The following is a 25,147-nucleotide window of genomic DNA, read 5'->3' on the forward strand; positions in this document are numbered from 1 at the left end:
AGAGAGAATGTTGGGGTGAAGAGAGTGGTGAGAGTAAGTTAGCTTGGAAAGGAGACATGTGTGAAGAAGTACAAGGAGATATTGAGTGCAGAATGGCAAAGTGAGAGTAAATGATGTAAGGGGAGTGGGGGAGGAATGGGATGTATTTAGGGAAGCAGTGATGGCTTGTGCAAAAGACGCCTGCGGCATGAGAAAGGTGGGAGGTGGGCAGATTAGAAAGGATAGTGAGTGGTGAGATGAAGAAGTAAGATTGTTAGCGAAAGAGAGGAGAGAGGCGTGTATGGACAATTTTGCAGGGAAGTAATGCAAATAACTGGGAGATGTATAAAAGAACACAGCAGGAGGTCAAGAGAAAGGGGCAAGAGGTGAAAAAGAGGGCAAATGAGAGTTGGGGTGAGAGTATCATTAAATTTTAGGGAGAATAAAAAGATGTTTTGGAAGGAGGCAAATAAAGTGCGTAAGACAAGGGAACAAATGGGAACATCAGTGAAGGGGGTTAATGAGGAAGTAATAATAATTAGTGGTGAAGTGAGGAGATGGAGTGAGTACTTTGAAGGTTTGTTGAATGTGTCTGATGATAAGAGTGGCAGATGTAGGGTGTTTTGGTCGACGTGGTGTGCGAAGTGAGAGGGTCAGGGAGAATGGTTTGGTAAACAGAGAAGAGGTAGTTAAAGCTTTGCAGAAGATGAAAGCCGGTAAGGCGGTGGGTTTGGATGGTATTGCAGTGGAAATTATCAAAAAAGGGGGTGACTGTGTTGTTGATTGGTTGGTAAAGATATTCAATGTATATATGGTTCATGGTGAAGTGCCTGAGGATTGGCAGGATGCATGCATAGTGCCATTGTACAAAGGCAAAGGGGATAAAGATGAGTGTTCAAATTACAGAGGTATAAGTTTGTTAAGTATTCCTGGGAAATATGAGAAGGTATTGATTGAGAGGGTAAAGGCATGTACAGAGCATCAGATTGGGGAAGACCAGTGTATTTTCAGAAGCGGTACAGTATGTGTGGATCAGATGTTTGCTTTGAAGACTGCATGCGAGAAATACTTAAAAAAAAAAAGATGGATTTGTATGTAGCGTTTATGGATCTGGGGAAGGCATATGACAGGGTTGATAGAGATTCTTTGTGGAAGGTATTAAGAGTATATGGTGTGGGAGGCAAGTTGCTAGTTTTTACCAAGGATGTAAGGCATGTGTACGAGTAGGAAGAGAGGAAAGTGACTGGTTCCCAGTGAATGTCGGTTTGCGGTAGGGGTGCATGATGTCTCCATGGTTGTTAAATTTGTTTATGGATGGGGTGGTTAGGGAGGTGAATGCAAGAGTTTTGTAGAGAGGAGCAAGTATGCAGTCTGTAGTGGATGAGAGGGCTTGAGAAGTGAGTCAATTGTAGTTCGCTGATGATACAGTGCTGGTGGCTGATTCGGGTGAGAAACTGCAGAAATTGGTGACAGTTTGGTAAAGTGTGTGAAGGAAGAAATATGAGAGTAAATGTGAATAAGAGCAAGGTTATTCGGTTCAGTTGGGTTGAGGGACAAGTTAATTGGGTGGTAAGTTTGAATGGAGAAAAACTGGAGGAAAGGAAGTGTTTTAGATATCTGGAAGTGGACTTAGCAGTGGATGAAACCATGAAGCGGTAGTGATTCAAAGGGTGGGGGGGTCTGGGAGTGTTGAACAATGTGTGGAAAGCGAGAATATTATCTCAGAGAGCAAAAATGGGTATGTTTGAGGGAATAGTGGTTCTAAAAAATGTTATTGTTTGTGAGGCATGGGCCATAGATAAGGTTGTGCGGAGGAGGGGGGGGATGTGTTGGAAATTAAATGTTTGAGGACAATATGTGGTGTAAGGTGGTTTGATTGAGTATGTTCAGGCCCTGATACCTCAAAATCTTTTTTACTCAATCCTTATACCTCCAATTTGATCTCTTGCTTCTCCTTGTCCCCTCCACCTCCGCACATATATATACTCTTAGTCAACCTTTCCTCACTCATCCTCTCCATATGTCCAAATCATTTCAACACATCCTCTTCTACACTCTTTCTATTACCACACATCTCTCTTAACCTTTCATTACTTACTTGATCAAACCACCCCATATCACATATTGTCCTTAAACATTTCATTTCCAATACATCCACCCTCCTCCATACAACTCTATCTATAGCCCATGCCTCACAACCATATAAAATTTATGGAGCTACTATTCCTTCAAACATACCCCTTTTTGCTCTGCGAGATAACTTTTTCTTTCCACACATTCTTTATTGCTCCTAGAACCTTTACCCCATCCCCCATCCTATGACTCACTTCCACAGTTCCATTCGCTGCTAAGTCCACTCCCAGATAAATATATTCAAGGATAAGCCAGATATCCACTTTATCAATCAACCCCTAGGGGTGGATGAACAGCCAAGATGACTGTAGACCGAGTGCCCTAACTAGATTTGGAACCTATGTGATTGACCCTAGGAGGTCCATGAATGCATCAAGGTTAGCAACAAAAATCATTACACAACAGAGGTCCAACAAACCATTTTATTACAGAAACAAGTGTTAATAGACTCTGCCTACAAGAAATTACACTGCAAGTGAAGAGTCATCTCTAGCAACGTTGTATCATCAGTGAACAAAAAGAAGCAAAATCTTGTGATGGAATTTCTCACTCTAAAAAAGTCCATCAATTCCTTTCTTCTGACTACAAAGCCCAAGTACAAGAAGTAATAATAAAAATGAGTTCTAGCTCAATTCCTTCCTACAGACTACAGAGCCCAGGAGCAAGAAGAAAGTAATAATAATAATAATGTATGTAACTAGCTGAAAAGGAGAACTGCAACATTATGAAAAGCACTCTACTTATCCTCTTTCTCATAATCATCAAATGATCAGGGCAGATTTTATGACAAAAGTGATAAAAACCATTCAACCTGTCAGAATCTACTAGGTTCCACAGCTTGAAAGGGACCACAGTAATACCTATTCCCAAAAATATTCCAATTGGAACAGGCATCAGAGATATAGATGGACAATGGCAGGAGATTTTATGCAGCATGCACTGATCTGTGGACAGTGCAAATGACCTCAGGCAATATACAAGTAGGATGGTAATAATCATTTGCCCATTTGAAATCAAAGAATGCACAGATAGCCTTCCCTCACAACAGTCTTTGACAAATGAACTGAGGCAATATACAAGTAGGATGGTAATAATCATTTGCCCATGTGGAGTCGTCAAAGAATGCATAGAAAGCCTTCCCTCAAAATAGTCTATCTCTTTATTGTTTGGACCATTTTCTGAATTCAACAGCCTCCCAAGTCCAAAGACTAACAGCTGTAAGAAGATGTCTACAGTGTAGAATACTCTTCAATTCAAACTATCTAGATATATATAATCCGTAATATAGTGTTAGGATATTCCATTGCATGAAAAATTTCCATAATTGGCAAAAAATGATCATGTGATTTCAAACACTGTGAAACACTTACCTGTCATTCATAAGGTGTAAAAGGTGCTTTCTACAATACGTCATAAGGAGAAGAACTTCGTATACACCACCACCAGTATGTGTGACACCTGAGTCAACATATCCCACCACCGTTCTTGGACCACTAAGCATTTTCTGGAGAAAAATCATTTGTTAGGTACTGCTACAAAAAAGAAAAAAAAAAATGCCAGCAACAACGAAATATTACTTTTTTTTTTTCCTATTATGATCATAAAAAAATATTCCTGAATCTTCTATACTTACAATTTTCTGTGTGTACACAAATAACAGTAATCCTTATTCTGCTCTCATTATTAGTTTTCTTTTTTTTTTTTGTGTGTGACACAATACTCCTGCTGAAGCCCGTCTCCACAAGTGCATAATCATCCCCACATTAAAAAATTTCTCTTTTCCTTATGAAATAATAAAAAGCTAATGAAATCTCAAGATCTTTGCAATTCTGTCTTTATTACAGTAAAATATTGTGATGCTTTCTTTATTTTTTTGTTTATTACCAAAAAGATATACATGACTCAATTACTTTTTCAACACACTGACACGCTTATTCATTCTATTTATTATACTTAATTGCCGTCTTCCGTGTCAGCGAGGTAGTGCAAGGAAACAGACAAAAGAATGGCCAAACCCACCCACATACACATGTACACACATAAACGCCCACACATGCAAATATACATACCTATGCATTTCAACATATACATACACATACATAAACAGACATATACATATAGAAACATGTACATATTCATACTTGCTGCGTTTATCCATTCCCATCGCCACCCCACCACACATGAAATAGCACACCACCCCCACAGCGCAAGGTAGCGCTAGGAAGACAAAAAAGCCAAATTCGTTCACTCAGTCTCTAGCTGTCATGTGTAATGTACCGATACCACAGCTCCGTTTCCTCATCAAGGCCCCACAAAACTTTCCAAGGTTTACCCCAGTCACTTTACATGCCCTGGTTCAATCCATTGACAGCACGTTGACCCTGATATACCACATTGTTCCAATTCACTCTATTCCTAGCATGCTTTTCACCCTCCTATATGTTCAGACCCCAATTGCTAGAAATCTTTTTCACTCCATCCTTCCACCTCCAATTTGATCTCCAGCTTCTCCTCATTCCCTCTACCTCTGACACATATATCCTCTTTGTCCATCTTTCCTCACTCATCCTCTCCATGTGACCAAACCATTTCAATACACCCTCTTCTGCTCTCTCAACCACACTCTTTTTATTAACATACACATCTCTCTTACCCTTTCATTACTTACTCGATCAAACCACCTCTTACAAGTTTTATTATTCTGTCAAGGAAAATTCTCCATCATAAGATGACAAATGTCAATGTCAGTAAACCATCTGATGTTTAAAGGTGTGGACTGGAGAAGCAAATGATTCAGGAAAAAAACAATGGTCTGTCAGAGTGGCAGTCTGATACCTTCAGCCCTCATGGTTCCATCTGGTGACAAGTATACCTTTAGGTACCTAAAGCATTCCTTTCTATGGTCCCCCCCATTCAAACTCTCAAAAGCATCCACTCTCACCTCTGCTTCAAGACCCATATTCACTGAGATCCACTCTCCCTTCTTCCTTTCTACTTGCTCGCATGCCTTATTCTCCTGGTAAAAACTTCTCATTAAATTTAGTAACTTTCCATATATTCATACCACTTCTAAAGGCACACCTGTCTCTCTTCTCACCATACTTTATTTAATCAAACTTCTTCATCACCAACTGTTCTTAAACATCAAATTTCCAATACATTCTCCCCATTCTTTCCATTTTTTACCTAAAGGCATATGCCTTGCATCCATGCAACTCCAACAGGACTACTATACCATCAAACATATCCACTTTTGTCCTCAAAGACAGAGACCATTCTTTCCACACATTCCTCAATGCATCTCGGAACTTGCCCCCCCCTTCACCCACCCTTTGGCTCACTTAAGCTCCTATGGCTCCACTCACTGCTATAACCATTCCCAAGTATATAAAGTACTCTATTTCCTTCAGGTTTCCTGCATTCAAACACACACTCCAAACTCTATGATTTAGATATGTTTACCCATACTTCACACATACTTTCACATGAATAAAAAACCCACACGAGAAATAAACGAATAATCCTGGAAGTTCTATATTTTGGCCCATAGCCTTTAGACATAAAAGGCTAAGCAAGAAAAATGTAAAGAAAGGTTGGCAACATCAAGTTAGGTAATGGTTTTTCATGGTAGTGTAGTTATTTCAGTTTTATATCTTTTAAGGTTATCAGCAAAAACATGGACTAATTTTTTTCATGTATTGTACCACACTGTGGGAAACTTGCACTGTGCTTACTGTCTCTCCAGGGTACTGTACCCATTTTCACAAAGTAGAGGTATGACTCAAGTAAATCTTTTCTTCAGAGAAAAATCACAGCATTATTCTACAGTCCTAACTTGACTGCTCTATGATTTTTCTTTAAACAGAGCAGAGAAAACTACTTCTTATGTAATACAACAGTGAGCAAAACAATCTTAACTTTTGAACTTACAGCGATGTTAATTTCATTGCGGGCCACTTCCAAATCATGTTCATTGTTGACAGATAGGCGCTTGAGAGCATATCGAACACCACCACTGCCTTTAACCAAGAACACTAAGGCAAATCCTCCTGTTGAAACAAACAAAAATTAGAAAAAACTTTTATGCTCATATCTTGTTGAATCTGGTCAAGCAAAATTAATATAAATCTGTAACAGATGAAAACAGAAAGGAAATATAATTGAGAAATATTTGAGAAAAAAAAGGGGTTGGGGGAATATTCTATAACCCTTAACTTTACTAAGTATTTTCTCTTACAAGGCTTAGTAAGAAAGGAGAAAAAAATGGTTCCTGCTTTATGTTAGAAATGTGTTCCTGAAATCACAAAATGGATACATTCAACCACAAGATTCAATAGGATAAGGGGGTTATTTTCCTGGGGGAGATTTCTCAGTCATATTTTTAAAATAAAACATGGATGAAATGTCAGGAAACATATAGTACAGTTCAGGTACATTATCACTGTGAATAATCAAACAAAAAATTTAAGTGACGAATGATGTAATCTAGTACAAAACATATGCTATCCAACAGTATAATAAGTAAAAGATAAGGATACTTTTCTAAAAATTGGTTACCAACACCTAGGCACCTTTCTATCAATTGTTTATGACATCCATAAGACACTAACTCATGCAAAATGCATCTAATTACTCAGGGATAACTTTAAATACAATACAGTATCTAAATATACTTTATGAAAGCATTACAAATAGTGATGAGCGTTCCCCACTTTGTTGCAGATCGTCCCTCACCTCTTACTAATATTGATAACATCATGTTTGGGGTGTACAATAATAAAATAGCAGTAGGTTGTAACAAGCAAATACTGAACATAAAATAAAATGGGAACAGAGCTACACAATATCTACTAATCCAAAAAGCCAGCTGTGATGATCCATAGTGGTGGAGCAAGCAGTGGAGATGAAGATCACTGCCTCTCCTCTGTATCATTACTAACATCACTTCTTTCACATATGTGGTGAACAATGCTAATATTGGATGCAATGTACAAATATCAGGCATAAAATCTAAAATTACCAGAGGAAAGGAACTGACACAATCACCACTACACAAAGAAGCCACAATGATTGAGAGGCAAAGTTATTCCACCATCCATCTCCCCTCTGCCTGACTCTTCACCACCTCTCTAATACCAGCCCATTGCTTCCTAAAGTTTCCTTTCAACATGACTGGCTCTTTCCTTTTTCCAAAACAGATTATCATTTTGTTAACTTTAAATGAGATGAATTCCATATCAGTACATAAACAAAGTTAAATAAGTTCACTCATGTCAAAAATATTTCCCGAAAGAATTTTTTTAAACAATTTCTTTTCTAATGTGTCTGTAGTGACACAGTAATATATAAACATCAACATAAAAAATCTTGCAACACAAATTATTTATTGTATCACCAACGTAAGTAGGAGAAATGGCCCACTGGTGGAGATTCCTTCCTCACTGCCTGTCTTCCCCACCACCAGCTTCTAAAGTTTCAATTTCAACCTCACTCACTGGATTGGCTCTTTACTTTTTGCAGAACCAATTGTCATTTCTATTAACTGTAATATGATGGATTCCATCAATACCAGAGAAAATTATGTACTCTGAATACTGTATTTGCCTTGGTTAATGATTATTTGTCATAGCCGTATGGGGTTTTAAACCTTCCTCAAAAAGGAATTTCATACAGCAAACCAATTTACAAACATAAAAAAGTGGGATATATCTGGCAGCTTTGTTGTCAGCACAAGTGATTTCTGTTTCCTTCATGCTATATAGCTTCTGATGTTGAATAAACTTATCAAGCTGTCCTTTACTTGCTTGAAGGGATCTGGCTGTTACATTGTGTTTTCTTAACATTCTTCTATTTTTTTTATTATACATAATTGCTGTTTCCCGCTTCAACAAAGGAGCGCCAGGAAACAAAGAATGGCTGTTTTTCTTCTTTGTCTCATGCGCTTTGTGTAACAAGAGCTCTTTTTCCATCTTCTCCATAAGTGGATTTCTAACCCTCAGCATAGTGTAGTGAATCACAAAAATCAAAATTTTCTCTGGATTTTTCTTTATGTTGCGGACAGTAAATTCACCAAGGTCATAAGCACATCCAAGTGCTAACGCTCTCTCACCAGCATCAGCACGTCAAATTTCTAGCTTTGTTTTTAAGGTATAAGAGGTTCTCTTCTGTTTAACTACTGGTTCTAGGGCAGATGTTGCTGGATGTTTGGATGCCATATTAAACACAAACACTGTGGGTTATGGGAAAATCACTAAGAGGGTATAACCAGTTCAAGCAAATAGAAGATCCAAAAACAATGGGGGTAAGCGCAAGACTGACCCGCTGGTGGGGATGTGGCATGCTCCACCCAAGACCCTTACCTACCCTACGCATCAACTCTCACAGAACTTTTGGCACACTTTCTACAGCACTGATACTCACTCACCAGCATCAGTGCATCGTAAGATTTCTAACTTCATTTCTATGATCAGTAAGGTTCTCTTCCACTAAACTGCTGGTTCTGAGGTAGATGCTGCTGGATGTTTGGGTGCCATAGTAACAAGCACAAACACAGCAGGTCACAGTAAAATCACATTAGCAGGTATATCCATACTGCACAATTAGCACAGGTCTGGACACGATAGTGATAACTGTGAGAGTGACCTGCTGGCACAAACATGGCATGCTCCATCTAGGACCCAAGCTTGCTCCACCCACCAACCTCAACTGAGGTTTTGGAACACTTTCTAACACACATCCACACAGTAGTAAATTTTCACTGCATAAAAAGAGGGACTGACAGAATAATCTTCCTTGCAAAATAGTGAAATCACACATACTGATCCAGCATAAAGTGAGGACTGGGTGTATCTTGTTTCGATTAAGGTACCTGAACATTCTGGCTCTGAGTGAAACTAGGCTCCATGGGAAGAGGGATGAATGGTCTGAGAATATCTGATGTAAAGTCTAGAGTTAATGTAAAGGTAAAAGCAAAGGAGGGCTGTATTAAAGAGAGTAAAAAACTGATGTGAGTGAGAACAAAAGTAAATTAGAAGATGCTAGTGACTGTCAGTGCTAAAGCACCAAGTAACTAGGAGTGAAATGCATCAGCAATTTTGATGCAAGAGGCCAAGTATTTCTGATAGGATATATAAATGGAAGACTGATGTGGCAGGTGGGTATAATTGTGGGGCAGAAGTACCTCAGTGTAAAAAAATAATGAACAGCCTGTTGACCTGTGCTAAAAAAAGATTGGTGATTAGGAATACCTGGTTTGAAAAAAGATGGATACATAATTATACAAGGGGGAGTGACATTAGTAACCAACAGGCATTACTGAATACAGTTCTTTTTCTGTATGTTAACTGAGATGGCATAGGCAACTGAAGCCCTAACTGTGGCTATTTCCTGCATCAGTAAGGTAAAGCCAGGAAACACATGAAGAAAGACATATCCATTCATATACACACGTACACATACATAATATATACATATACACATACACATGTATATGCGAGTCAGTTGTTGTTTGCTGATGATACAGCGCTGGTGGCTGATTCATGTGAGAAACTGCAGAAGCTGATGACTGAGTTTGGTAAAGTGTGTGAAAGAAGAAAGTTAAGAGTAAATGTGAATAAGAGCAAGGTTATTAGGTACAGTAGGGTTGAGGGTCAAGTCAATTGGGAGGTAAGTTTGAATGGAGAAAAACTGGAGGAAGTAAAGTGTTTTAGATATCTGGGAGGGGATCTGGCAGCGGATGGAACCATGGAAGCGGAAGTGAATCATAGGGTGGGGGAGGGGGCGAAAATTCTGGGAGCTTTGAAGAATGTTTGGAAGTCGAGACCATTATCTCGGAAAGCAAAAATGGCTATGTTTGAAGGAATAGTGGTTCCAACAATGTTGTATGGCTGCGAGGCGTGGGCTATGGATAGAGTTGTGCGCAGGAGGGTGGATGTGTTGGAAATGAGATGTTTGAGGACAATATGTGGTGTGAGGTGGTTTGATCGAGTAAGTAATGTAAGGGTAAGAGAGATGTGTGGAAATAAAAAGAGTGTGGTTGAGAGAGCAGAAGAGGGTGTTTTGAAATGGTTTGGTCACATGGAGAGAATGAGTGAAGAAAGATTGACCAAGAGGATATATGTGTCAGAGGTGGAGGGAACGAGGAGAAGTGGGACACCAAACTGGAGGTGGAAAGATGGAGTGAAAAAGATTTTGAGTGATCGGGGCCTGAACATGTAGGAGGGTGAAAGGATTGTAGGGAATAGAGTGAATTGGAACGATGTGGTATACTGGGGTCGACGTGCTGTCAATGGATTGAACCAGGGCATGTGAAGCATCTGGGTTAAACCATGGAAAGTTCTGTGGGGCCTGGATGTGGAAAGGGAGCTGTGGTTTCGGTGCATTATTACATGACAGCTAGAGACTGAGTGTGAATGAATGGGGCCTTTGTTGTCTTTTCCTAGTGCTACCTCGAATGCATGAGGGGGGTGGGGGTTGTTATTCCATGTGTGGCAAGGTGGTGCTGGGAATAAATAAAGGCAGACAGTATGAATTATGTACATGTGTATATATGTATATGTCTGTGTGTGTATATATATGTGTACACTGAGATGTAAAGGTATGTATATTTGCGTGTGTGGACGTGTATGTATATACATGTGTATATGGGTGGGTTGAGCCATTCTTTCATCTGTTTCCTTGCGCTACCTCACTAATGTGGGAGACAGCGACAAAGTAAAATAAAATAAATAAATAAAATAAATACATACACAGACAAACACAAGCTGAACCTTTTTAATTTGGCAACTTTGGGACTTTACCATTGCTGGACCACAGAAAATGCCAGAAAACAGAACTTGACTCTAAGGGAACCCCCTATGTAAACATATGCCCAACCACTAGCCTTGCCAGCTCATTCCACATACTTATTGCTGTGGTAGAGGATGTGTGGATCAGGTGTTTGCTTTGAAGAATGTATGTGAGAAATACTTAGAAAAGCAAATGGATTTGTATGTAGCATTTATGGATCTGGAGAAGGCATATGATAAGAGTTGATAGAGATGCTCTATGGAAGGTATTAAGAATATATGGTGTGGGAGGAAAGTTGTTAGAAGCAGTGAAAAGTTTTTATCGAGGATGTAAGGCATGTGTACGTGTAGGAAGAGAGGAAAGTGATTGGTTCTCAGTGAATGTAGGTTTGCGGCAGGGGTGTGTGATGTCTCCATGGTTGTTTAATTTGTTTATGGATGGGGTTGTTAGGGAGGTAAATGCAAGAGTTTTGGAAAGAGGGGCAAGTATGAAGTCTGTTGGGGATGAGAGAGCTTGGGAAGTGAGTCAGTTGTTGTTCGCTGATGATACAGCGCTGGTGGCTGATTCATGTGAGAAACTGCAGAAGCTGGTGACTGAGTTTGGTAAAGTGTGTGGAAGAAGAAAGTTAAGAGTAAATGTGAATAAGAGCAAGGTTATTAGGTACAGTAGGGTTGAGGGTCAAGTCAACTGGGAGGCGAGTTTGAATGGAGAAAAACTGGAGGAAGTGAAGTGTTTTAGATATCTGGGAGTGGATCTGGCAGCAGATGGAACCATGGAAGCAGAAGTGGATCATAGGGTGGGGGAGGGGGCGAAAATTCTGGGGGCCTTGAAGAATGTGTGGAAGTCGAGAACATTATCTCGGAAAGCAAAAATGGGTATGTTTGAAGGAATAGTGGTTCCAACAATGTTGTATGGTTGCGAGGCGTGGGCTATGGATAGAGTTGTGCGCAGGAGGATGGATGTGCTGGAAATGATGTGTGGTGTGAGGTGGTTTGATCGAGTGAGTAACGTAAGGGTAAGAGAGATGTGTGGAAATAAAAAGAGCGTGGTTGAGAGAGCAGAAGAGGGTGTTTTGAAGTGGTTTGGGCACATGGAGAGAATGAGTGAGGAAAGATTGACCAAGAGGATATATATATGTGTCGGAGGTGGAGGGAACGAGGAGAAGAGGGAGACCAAATTGGAGGTGGAAAGATGGAGTGAAAAAGATTTTGTGTGATCGGGGCCTGAACATGCAGGAGGGTGAAAGGAGGGCAAGGAATAGAGTGAATTGGAGCGATGTGGTATACCAGGGTTGACGCGCTGTCAGTGGATTGAATCAAGGCATGTGAAGCGTCTGGGGTAAACCATGGAAAGCTGTGTAGGTATGTATATTTGCGTGTGTGGACGTATGTATATACATGTGTATGGGGGGGGTTGGGCCATTTCTTTCGTCTGTTTCCCTGCGCTACCTCGCAAACGCAGGAGACAGCGACAAAGTATAATAAAAAAAAAATAAATAAATAAATACATACACAGACAAACACAAGCTGAACCTTTTTAATTTGGCAACTTTGGGTCTTTACCATTGCTGGACCACAGAAAATGCCAGAAAACAGAACTTGACTCTAAGGGAACCCCCTATGTAAACATATGCCCAACCACTAGCCTTGCCAGCTCATTCCACATACTTATTGCTGTGTTATCAAAGGTAAAACAAAGCTTAAAACAGGAAATAATACAACTATATAATGCTTCCGAACAAGGTTTTTATTGTTACATCGGATTATATCACAAGTACCCCCAGATGGAGACTCCTCAGTATATTGGGTAAGAGTTTTTCGCAGCATACGACACCAAAACAGGGCAGATTCAGCATTATACACTTGTTCTGGGGCTAAGTTTTCTACTGCCAAAAGCTGTGCAAGTTCATCTACGAGCTTTGTCACAGCTTTGTGATGAGCAGTTAATGTAATGAACAATCACTGGTTAATAGTTGGTTTTGGTCAACTCTTGCTACTAGTGTTGTTTCATCATCATCAACAAAGAGGCCATCCCACACTGTGTCAATCCCAGCCAGGTAGCCAGTTCATACTATCTCTCTCACCCTCTACATATTGCTGTTGGTTGTTTTTAACAGAGAATTGGAGTTTTCATTGATTCTTTTAATACAACCTTACACTACAAGCTTCCACGTTAACACTACAAGCTTCCGTGTCAGCACTATGCTTTTTCATTGCACACACTATGTACTGAAATTTCATGTCTCCACTTAAACTTGTGTAACCATCCTTGTAAATATTCACAGTCATAATCTAGCTTTAGTTCTCTATGAAAAACTTCGGCCTGCTCGATAAGCATCGCCCCAGAAATGCTTACAGCTTCATTACGTGGGAGTATAAACCACTTTATAAGTGCACTGTCTAATTTTGTACTCCAGGCTTCTTTCAAAGTTTTCCAAAACTTTAACCTTTCTGGCTTTCCTTTTCAGCATAAAACTGAATCTAAGAATTCAACAGGACTGTTAATTAGCTCTACTGTAAACAGATTTTGGCACCCTAGCACTGCTGACAGTGGTACTCTGGCGGCTGATCCACACACACACTAATGGCAACAGATTCAAATTGTGCCAGACCATGGGAGTTAATGGACCACAGAGCACTGGATTAGAGAGGTACAACCTGCATACACACGTACATATTCATAACTGCTTGTCTTCGTTTCCAGCGCCACCCCACCCCACACGAAACAGCATCACCACCCCCTGCACCAACAAGGTAGCACCAATATAAAAAAAAAAAGGCCACACTCACTCACACCCAGTCTCTAGCTGTCATATGTAATGCACTGAAACCACAGCTCCCCATCCACATCCAGGCCCCAAAGACTCTTCCATGCTAGGCAGGCAATGACAAGCACGGTGTAACACCAGTAATATCCACCTGTGTGTTGGAATGGCTAGTGACAGCTGCTACATGAGTCAGCACTTCAGTAGTAGTCAAACTGCACTCCTTTAACCCATGTAGCTGTTTTTCTTTCTGTCTCACCCACATATGGACTACTGGCATTCTGTCCATAAATAGAAAATCTCCCCTTATAATTCATAACACCTGACAACATTTCACTCACACAGCTAATTCTTTGTAACTCTACATTTTTCCTGTGGTGAGCACTATGTGCTAGCACTGCCTTTTGGCAAAACTGTAGGAGCAATAGATACAAATAGTAGGTATGAACATTAGGTACCAACATTAGGCTGAAGTAGTAAGTAGAATCATTAGGGAATAGTAGTCAGGAGAAACATGAGGTAGAAGCCTCATCAAACACTGCACTTGAGTTGCCCTCTGAAAGTGGACTGTTAAGAGTGAGGCACTAAAGACTAAAAAGTAGCACTGGAGTTCACTATCTATGGCCAGCCCCTTCAGGGAGTTCCAGTTGGAACAGGCATCATACCTACATATATATATATATATATATATATATATATATATATATTTTTTTTTTTTTCTTTTCTAATTTTCCAAAAGAAGTAACAGAGAAGGGGGCCAGGTGAGGATATTCCCTCAAAGGCCCAATTCTCTGTTCTTAACGCTACATCGCTAATGCGGGAAATGGCGAATAGTTTGAAAGAAAAGAAATATATATTTATTTATTTATCTATTTTGCTTTGTCGCTGTCTCCCGCGTTTGCGAGGTAGCGCAAGGAAACAGACAAAAGAAATGGCCCAACCCACCCCCATACACATGTATATACATACACGTCCACACACGCAAATATACACACCTATATATCTCAATGTACACATATATATACACACACAGACACATACATATATACCCATGCACACAATTCACACTGTCTGCCTTTATTCATTCCCATCGCCACAGCGCCACACATGGAATACCATCCCCCTAGTGCGAGGTAGCACTAGGAAAAGACAACAAAGGCCCCATTCGTTCACACTCAGTCTCTAGCTGTCATGTAATAATGCACCGAAACCACAGCTCCCTTTCCACATCCATACCCCACAGAACTGCCCATGGTTTACCCCAGATGCTTCACATGCCCTGGTTCAATCCATTGACAGCATGTCGACCCTGGTATACCAAATCATTCCAATTCACTCTATTCCTTGCACGCCTTTCACCCTCCTGCATGTTCAGGCCCCGATCACTCAAAATCTTTTTCACTCCATCTTTCTACCTCCAAATTGGTCTCCCACTTCTCCTCATTCCCTCCATCTCTGACACATATATCCTCTTGGACAATCTTTCCTCACTCATTCTCTCCATGTGACCAAACCATTTCAAAACACCCTCTTCTGCTCTCTCAACCACACTCTATTTATTACCACACATCTCTCTTACCATATTATTACTTACTCAATCAAACCACCTCACACCACATACAGTCCTCAAAGATCTCATTTCCAGCACATCTACCCTCCTAAGCACAACTCAATCTATAGCCCACACCTCGCAACCATATAACATTGTTGGAACCACTATTCCTTCAAACATACCCATTTTTGCTTTCCGAGATAATGTTCTCGACTTCCACACATTCTTCAATGCTCCCAGAACTTTCGCCCCTTCCCCCACCCTATGATTCACTTCCGCTTCCATGGTTCCATCTGCTGCCAAATCCGCTCCCAGATATCTAAAACTCTTCACTTCCTCCAGTTTTTCTCCATTCCAACTTACCTCCCAATTGACTTGTCCCTCAACCCTACTGTACCTAATGACCTTGCTCATATTCACATTTACTCTCAGCTTTCTTCTTTCACACACTTTACCAAACTCAGTCATCAGCTTCTGCAGTTTCTCACATGAATCAGCCACCAGTGCTGTATCATCAGCAAACAACGACTGACTCACTTCCCAAGCTCTCTCATCCACAACAGACTGCATACTTGTCCCTCTTTCCAAACCTCTTGCATTCACCTCCCTAACAACCCCATCCATAAACAAATTAAACAACCACGGAGACATCACACACCCCTGCCGCAAACCTACATTCACTGAGAACCAATCACTTTCCTCTCTTCCTACACGAACACATACCTTACATCCTCAATAAAAACTTTTCACTGCTTCTAACAACTTTCCTCCCACACCATATATTCTTAATACCTTCCACAGAGCATCTCTATCAACTCTATCATATTCCTCTATATAGATACTGGTGATTGGGAATACCTGGTTTAAAAAGAGAGATATACATAAGTACACATATGTAAGTAGGAGAGATAGCCAGAGAGCGTTATTGGATTACGTGTTAATTGATAGGTGCGCGAAAGAGAGACTTTTGGATGTTAATGTGCTGAGAGCTGCAACTGGAGGGATGTCTGATCATTATCTTGTGGAGGTGAAGGTGAAGATTTGTAGAGGTTTTCGGAAAGGAAGAGAGAATGTTGGAGTGAAGAGAGTAGTGAGAGTAAGTGAGCTTGGGAAGGAGGCTTGTGTGAGGAAGTACCAGGAGCGACTGAGCACAGAATCGAACAAGGTGAGAACAAAGGACGTAAGGGGAGTGGGGGAGGAATGGGATGTATTTAGGGAAGCAGTGATGTCTTGCGCAAAAGATGCTTGTGGCATGAGAAGTGTGGGAGGTGGGCAGATTAGAAAGGGAAGTGAGTGGTGGGATGAAGAAATTAAGATTATTAGTGAAAGAGAAGAGAGAGGCATTTGGATGATTTTTGCACGGAAATAATGCAAATGACTGGGAGATGTATAAAAGAAAGAGGCAGGAGGTCAAGAGAAAGGTGAAAGAGGTGAAAAAGGGCAAATGAAGAGTTGGGGTGAGAGAGTATCATTAAATTTTAGGGAGAATAAAACGATGTTCTGGAAGGAGGTAAATAAAGTGCGTAAGACAAGGGAGCAAATGGGAACTTCAGTGAAGGGCGCAAATGGGAAGGTGATAACAAGTAGTGATGATGTGAGAAGGAGATGGAGTGAGTATTTTGAAGGTTTGTTGAATGTCTTTGATGATAGAGTGGAAGACATAGGTGTTTTGGTCGAGGTGGTGTGCAAAGTGAGAGGGCTAGGGAAAATGATTTGGTAAACAGAGAAGAGGTAGTAAAACCTTTGCGGAAGATGAAAGCCGGCAAGGCAGCAGGTTTGGATGGTATTGCAGTGGAATTTATTAAAAAAGGGGATGACTGTATTATTGACTGGTTGGTAAGGTCATTTAATGTATGTATGACTCATGGTGAGGTGCCTGAGGATTGGCGGAATGCGTGCATAGTGCCATTATACAAAGGCAAAGGGGATAAGAGTGAGTGCTCAAATTTCAGTGGAATAAGTTTGTTGAGTATTCCTGGTAAATTACATGGGAGGGTATTGATTGAGAGGATGAAGGCATGTACAGAGCATCAGATTGGGGAAGAGCAGTGTGGTTTCAGAAGTGGTAGAGGATGTGTGGATCAGGTGTTTGCTTTGAAGAATGTATGTCAGAAATACTTAGAAAAGCAAATGGATTTGTATGTAGCATTTATGGATCTGGAGAAGGCATATGATAGAGTTGATAGAGATGCTCTGTGGAAGGTATTAAGAATATATGGAGTGGGAGGCAAGTTGTTAGAAGCAGTGAAAAGTTTTTATCGAGGATGTAAGGCATGTGTACGTGTAAGAAGAGAGGAAAGTGATTGGTTCTCAGTGAATGTAGGTTTGCGGCAGGGGTGTGTGACGTCTCCATGGTTGTTTAATTTGTTTATGGATGGGGTTGTTAGGGAGGTGAATGCAAGAGTTTTGGAAAGAGGGGCAAGTATGAAGTCTGTTGTGGATGAGAGAGCTTGGGAAGTGAGTCAGTTGTTGTTCGCTGATGATACAGCGCTGGTGGCTGATTCATGTGAGAAACTGCAGAAGCTGGTGACTGAGTTTGGTAAAGTGTGTGAAAGAAGAAAGTTAAGAGTAAATGTGAATAAGAGCAAGGTTATTAGGTACAGTAGGGTTGAGGGTCAAGTCAATTGGGAGGTAAGTTTGAATGGAGAAGAACTGGAGGAAGTAAAGTGTTTTAGATATCTGGGAGTGGATCTGGCAGCGGATGGAACTATGAAAGTGGAAGTGGATCATAGGGGGGAGGGGGCGAAAATCCTGGGAGCCTTGAGGAATGTGTGGAAGTCGAGAACATTATCTCGGAAAGCAAAAATAATGGGTATGTTTGAAGGAATAGTGGTTCCAACAATGTTGTATGGTTGTGAGGCGTGGGCTATGGATAGAGTTGTGTGCAGGAGGATGGATGTGCTGGAAATGAGATGTTTGAGGACAATGTGTGGTGTGAGGTGGTTTGATCGAGTAAGTAACGTAAGGGTAAGAGAGATGTGTGGAAATAAAAAGAGCGTGGTTGAGAGAGCAGAAGAGGGTGTTTCGAAATGGTTTGGGCACATGGAGAGAATGAGTGAGGAAAGATTGACGAGGATATATGTGTCGGAGGTGGAGGGAACGAGAAGTGGGAGACCAAATTGGAGGTGGAAAGATGGAGTGAAAAAGATTTTGTGTGACATCGGGGCCTGAACATGCAGGAGGGTGAAAGGAGGGCAAGGAATAGAGTGAATTGGATCGATGTGGTATACCGGGGTTGACGTGCTGTCAGTGGATTGAATCAAGGCATGTGAAGCATCTGGGGTAAACCACGGAAAGCTGTGTAGGTATGTATATTTGCGTGTGTGGACGTGTATGCATATACATGTGTATGGCGGTGGGTTGGGCCATTTCTTTCGTCTGTTTCCTTGTGCTACCTTGCAAATGCGGGAGACAGCGACAAAGCAAGAAAAAAAAAAAATGTTTTGGAAGGAGGTAAATAAAGTGCGTAAGACAAGGGAACAAATGGGAACTTCAGTGAAGGGGGTTAATGGGGAGATGATAACAAGTAGTGGTGATGTGAGAAGGAGATGAAGTGAGTATTTTGAAGGTTTGTTGAATATGTTTGATGATAGAGTGGCAGATATAGGGTGTTTTGGTCATGGTTGTGTGCAAAGTGAGAGGGTTAGGGAGAATGATTTGGCAAACAGAGAAGAGGTGGTAAAACCTTTGCGGAAGATGAAAGCCGGCAAGGCAGTGGGTTTGGATGGTATTGCAGTCAAATTTATTTTAAAAGGGGGTGACTGTGTTGTTGATTGGTTGGTAAGGTTATCTAATGTATGTATGACTCATGGTGAGGTGCCTGAGGATTGGAGGAATGCTTGCATAGTGCCATTGTACAAAGGCAAAGGGGATAAAAGTGAGTGCTCAAATTACAGAGGTATAAGTTTGTTGGGTATTCCTGGGAAACTATATGGGAGGGTACTGATTGAGAGGATGAAGGCATGTACAGAGCATCAGATTGGGGAAGAGTAGTGTGGCTTCAGAAGTGGTAGAGGATGTGTGGATCAGGTGTTTGCTTTGAAGAATGTTTGTGAGAAATACTTAGAAAAGCAAATGGATTTGTATGTAGCATTTATGGATCTGGAGAAGGCATATGATAGAGTTGATAGAGATGCTCTGTGGAAGGTATTAAGAATATATGGTGTGGGAGGCAAGTTGTTAGAAGCAGTGAAAAGTTTTTACCGAGGATGTAAGGCATGTGTACGAGTAGGAAGAGAGGAAAGTGATTGGTTCTCAGTGAATGTAGGTTTGCGGCAGGGGTGTGTGACGTCTCCATGGTTGTTTAATTTGTTTATAGATGGGATTGTTAGGGAGGTGAATGCAAGAATGTTGGAGAGAGGGGCAAGTATGCAGTCTGTTGTGGATGAGAGAGCTTGGGAAGTGAGTCGGTTGTTGTCCGCTGATGATACAGTGCTGGTGGCTGATTTGGGTGAGAAACTGCAGAAATTGGTGACTGAGTTTGGTAGTGTGTGAAAGAAGAAAGCTGAGAGTAAATGTGAATAAGAGCAAGGTTATTAGGACAGTAGGGTTGAGGGACAAGTCAATTGGGAGGTAAGTTTGAATGGAGAAAAACTGGAGGAAGTGAAGTGTTTTAGATATCTGGGAGTGGATTTGGCAGCGGATGGAACCATGGAAATGGAAGTGAGTCATAGGGTGGGGGAGGGGGCGAAAGTTCTGGGAGCATTGGAAAATGTAAGGAAGGCGAGAACAGTTATGTCAGAAAGCAAAAATGGGTATATTTGAGGTAATAGTGGTTCCGACAATGTTCTATGGTTGTGAGGCATGGGCGAAAGATAGAGTTGTGTGGAGGAGGGTGCATGTGTTGTAAATGAGATGTTTGAGGACAATATATGGTGTGAAGTGGTTTGATCAAGTAAGTAATGAAAGGGTAAGGGAGATATGCGGCAATAAAAGTGTGTGCTTGAGAGAGCAGAAGAGGGTGTTTTGAAATGGCTTGGTCACATGGAGAGAATGAGTGAGGGAAAACTGACAAAGAGGATATATGTGTCAGTGGTGGAGGGAACGAGGAGAAGTGGGAGACCAAATTGGAGGTGGAAAGATGGAGTGAAAATGATTTTGAGTGATTGGGACCTGAACATACAGGAGGGTGAAAGGCGTGCAAGGAATAGTGTGAATTGGAACGATGTGGTATACCGGGGTGGATGTGCTGTCAATGCATTGAACCAGGGCATGTGAAGCATCTGGGGTAAACCATGGAAAGTTCTGTGGGGCCTGGATGTTGAAAAGGAGCTGTAGTTTCGGTGCATTATACATGACAGCTAGAGACTGAGTGTGAACGAATGTGGCCTTTGTTGTCTTTCCCTAGTGCTACCTTGCATACATGCATGGGAGGGGGTTGTCATTTCATGTGTGGCAGGGTGGTGACAGGAATAAATAAGGGCAAACAATATGAATTATGTACACATGTATATATGTACATGTCTGCGTGTATATATCTATATACACGGGAGACAGCGACAAAGCAAAAAAAAAAAATATATATATATATATATATATATATATATATATATATATATATATATATATATATATATATGAATCAGCCACCAGTGCTGTATCATCACCGAACAACAACTGACTCACTTCCCAAGCTCTCTCATCCACAACAGACTTCATACTTGCCCCTCTTTCCAAAACTCTTGCATTCACCTCCCTAACAACCCCATCTATAAACAAATTAAACAACCATTGAGACATCACACACCCCTGCCGCAAACCTACATTCACTGAGAACCAATCACTTTCCTCTCTTCTTACACGTACACATGCCTTACATCCTCGATAAAAACTTTTCACTGCTTCTAACAATTTGCCTCCCACACCATATATTCTTAATACCTTCCACAGAGCATCTGAGAAACTGCAGAAGCTGGTGACTGAGTTTGGTAAAGTGTGTGAAAGAAGAAAGTTAAGAGTAAATGTGAAAAAGAGCAAGGTTATTAGGTACAGTAGGGTTGACGGTCAAGTCAATTGGGAGGTGAGTTTGAATGGAGAAAAACTGGAGGAAGTAAAGTGTTTTAGATATCTGGGAGTGGATCTGGCAGGGGATGGAACCATGGAAGCGGAAGTGGATCATAGAGTGGGGGAGGGGGCGAAAATTCTGGGAGCCTTGAAGAATGTGTGGAAGTCGAGAACATTATCTCGGAAAGCAAAAATGGGTATGTTTGAAGGAATAGTGGTTCCAACAATGATGTATGGTTGCGAGGCATGGACTATGGATAGAGTTGTGCGCAGGAGGATGGATGTGCTGTAAATGAGATGTTTGAGGACAATGTGTGGTGTGAGGTGGTTTGATCGAGTAAGTAACGTAAGGGTAAGAGAGATATGTGGAAATAAAAAGAGCGTGGTTGAGAGAGCAGAAGAGGGTGTTTTGAAATGGTTTGGTCACATGGAAAGAATGAGTGAGGAAAGATTGTCCAAGAGGATATATGTGTCGGAGGTGGAGGGAACGAGGAGAAGAGGGAGACCACATTGGAGGTGGAAAGATGGAGTGAAAAAGATTTTGTGTGATCGGGGCCTGAACATGCAGGAGGGTGAAAGGAGGGCAAGGAATAGAGTGAATTGGAGCGATGTGGTATATATATATATATATATATATATATATATATATATATATATATATATATATATATATATTTTCCCTGGGGATAGGGGACAAGGAATACTTCCCACGTATTCCCTGCGTGTCGTAAAAGGCGACTAAAAGGGGAGGGAGCGGGGGGCTGGAAATCCTCCCCTCTCGTTTTTTTTTTTAATTTTCCAAACGAAGGAACAGAGAATTGGGCCAGGTGAGGGTATTCCCTCAAAGGCCCAGTCCTCTGTTCTTAATGCTACCTCGCTAATGCGGGAAAAGGCGAACAGTTTGAAAGAAAAAAAAAAGATATATATATATATATATATATATATATATATATATATATATATATATATATATATATTTTTTTTTTTTTTTGCTTTGTCGCTGTCTCCCGCGTTTGCGAGGTAGCGCAAGGAAACAGACGAAAGAAATGGCCCAACCCACCCACATACACATGTATATACATACGTCCAGACACGCAAATATACATACCTACACAGCTTTCCATGGTTTACCCCAGACGGTTCACATGCCTTGATTCAATCCACTGACAGCACGTCAACCCCGGTATACCACATCGCTCCAATTCACTCTATTCCTTGCCCTCCTTTCACCCTCCTGCATGTTCAGGCCCCGATCACACAAAATCTTTTTCACTCCATCTTTCCACCTCCAATTTGGTCTCCCTCTTCTCCTCGTTCCCTCCATCTCCGACACATATATCCTCTTGGTCAATCTTTCCTCACTCATTCTCTCCATGTGCCCAAACCATTTCAAAACACCCTCTTCTGCTCTCTCAACCACGCTCTTTTTATTTCCACACATCTCTCTTACCCTTACGTTACTTACTCGATCAAACCACCTCACACCACACATTGTCCTCAAACATCTCATTTCCAGCATATCCATCCTCCTGCACACAACTCTATCCATAGTCCACGCCTCGCAACCATACAACATTGTTGGAACCACTATTCCTTCAAACATACCCATTTTTGCTTTCCGAGATAATGTTCTCGACTTCCACACATTCTTCAAGGCTCCCAGAATTTTCGCCCCCTCCCCCACCCTATGATCCACTTCCGCTTCCATGTTTCCATCCCCTGCCAGATCCACTCCCAGATATCTAAAACACTTTACTTCCTCCAGTTTTTCTCCATTCAAACTCACCTCCCAATTGACTTGACCCTCAACCCTACTGTACCTAACAACCTTGCTCTTATTCACATTTACTCTTAACTTTCTTCTTTCACACACTTTACCAAACTCAGTCACCAGCTTCTGCAGTTTCTCACATGAATCAGCCACCAGCGCTGTATCATCAGCGAACAACAACTGACTCACTTCCCAAGCTCTCTCATCCCCAACAGACTTCATACTTGCCCCTCTTTCCAAAACTCTTGCATTCACCTCCCTAACAACCCCATCCATAAACAAATTAAACAACCATGGAGACATCACACACCCCTGCCGCAAACCTACATTCACTGAGAACCAATCCCTTTCCTCTCTTCCTACACGTACACATGCCTTACATCCTCGATAAAAACTTTTCACTGCTTCTAACAACTTGCCTCCCACACCATATATTCTTAATACCTTCCACAGAGCATCTCTATCAACTCTATCATATGCCTTCTCCAGATCCATAAATGCTAAAGGGGAAGTAAATGTTTATAGTTGTGTTACTGGAGTGATAGTTTTCATACATGGTGCTTTGACAAGAAAATAGTGAAATTGGAAAAAAAAATGTAGCTTAGACATTGAAGCTTATTGATACAGTGGTTAAATTGATGAGAACTACTATTGACATTTGTGTAAATAAATTATACATTTCCCTTTTCCATAGCCAGAGGTTGAACCATTATGTGACATTCATTTTCTCATTTCATTTCAAGCTAGAAGTTTCAGTTTTCTAAATCATTTCTTACTTTTTTCATATGTATATATATGTATATGTGTGTGTGTGTGTATATGTGCGTGTGTATGTGTATGAATATATATATGTATATTTATTTTTTTTTTTTTTGCTTTGTCGCTGTCTCCCGCATTTGCGAGGTAGCGCAAGGAAACAGACGAAAGAAATGGCCCAACCCACCCCCATACACATGCCTTGATTCAATCCACTGACAGCACGTCAACCCCGGTATACCACATCGCTCCAATTCACTCTATTCTTTGCCCTCCTTTCACCCTCCTGCATGTTCAGGCCCCGATCACACAAAATCTTTTTCACTCCATCTTTCCACCTCCAATTTGGTCTCCCTCTTCTCCTCGTTCCCTCCACCTCCGACACATATATCCTCTTGGTCAATCTTTCCTCACTCATTCTCTCCATGTGACCAAACCATTTCAAAACACCCTCTTCTGCTCTCTCAACCACGCTCTTTTTATTTCCACACATCTCTCTTACCCTTACGTTACTTACTCGATCAAACCACCTCACACCACACATTGTCCTCAAACATCTCATTTCCAACACATCCATCCTCCTGCGCACAACTCTATCCATAGTCCACGCCTCGCAACCATACAACATTGTTGGAACCACTATTCCTTCAAACATACCCATTTTTGCTTTCCGAGATAATGTTCTCGACTTCCACACATTCTTCAAGGATTGGCGGAATGCGTGCATAGTGCCATTGTACAAAGGCTAAAGGGATAAGAGTGAGTGCTCAAATTACAGAGGTATAAGTTTGTTGAGTATTCCTGGCAAATTATATGGGAGGGTATTGATTGAGAGGGTGAAGGCATGTACAGAGCATCAGATTGGGGAAGAGCAGTGTGGTTTCAGAAGTGGTAGAGGATGTGTGGATCAGGTGTTTTGCTTTGAAGAATGTATGTGAGAAATACTTAGAAAAGCAAATGGATTTGTATGTAGCATTTATGGATCTGGAGAAGGCATATGATAGAGTTGACAGAGATGCTCTGTGGAAGGTATTAAGAATATATGGTGTGGGAGGCAAGTTGTTAGAAGCAGTGAAAAGTTTTTATCGAGGATGTAAGGCATGTGTACGTGTAGGAAGAGAGGAAAGTGATTGGTTCTCAGTGAATGTAGGTTTGCGGCAGGGGTGTTTGATGTCTCCATGGTTGTTTAATTTGTTTATGGATGGGGTTGTTAGGGAGGTGAATGCAAGAGTTTTGGAAAGAGGGGCAAGTATGAAGTCTGTTGGGGATGAGAGAGCTTGGGAAGTGAGTCAGTTGTTGTTCGCTGATGATACAGCGCTGGTGGCTGATTCATATATGTATATATATATATATATTATCCCTGGGGATAGGGGTGAAAGAATTCTTCCCACGCATTCCTCGC

At 41.2% G+C, this 25,147-nt stretch overlaps 1 protein-coding gene across 5 annotated transcripts in view; it reads right to left on the reverse strand.

Annotated features, from left to right (window-relative positions):
• The window catches only part of Nak (Numb-associated kinase), a 555,804-nt gene that overhangs the window by 371,519 nt on the left and 159,138 nt on the right, over window positions 1-25,147 (reverse strand). For all 5 annotated transcript variants that reach the window (XM_071680832.1, XM_071680812.1, XM_071680802.1 and 2 more), the window contains 2 exons: window positions 6,043-6,161; window positions 3,483-3,616 (listed from right to left, as the gene is read on the reverse strand). In XM_071680832.1, coding sequence (XP_071536933.1) covers window positions 3,483-3,613 — 131 coding nt within the window. In that variant the 5' untranslated portion in view covers window positions 3,614-3,616; window positions 6,043-6,161. The remainder of the gene's footprint in view (window positions 1-3,482; window positions 3,617-6,042; window positions 6,162-25,147) is intronic.

Source organism: Panulirus ornatus, chromosome 2 (genome assembly GCF_036320965.1).
Source record: "Panulirus ornatus isolate Po-2019 chromosome 2, ASM3632096v1, whole genome shotgun sequence".
NCBI lineage: Eukaryota > Metazoa > Arthropoda > Malacostraca > Decapoda > Palinuridae > Panulirus > Panulirus ornatus.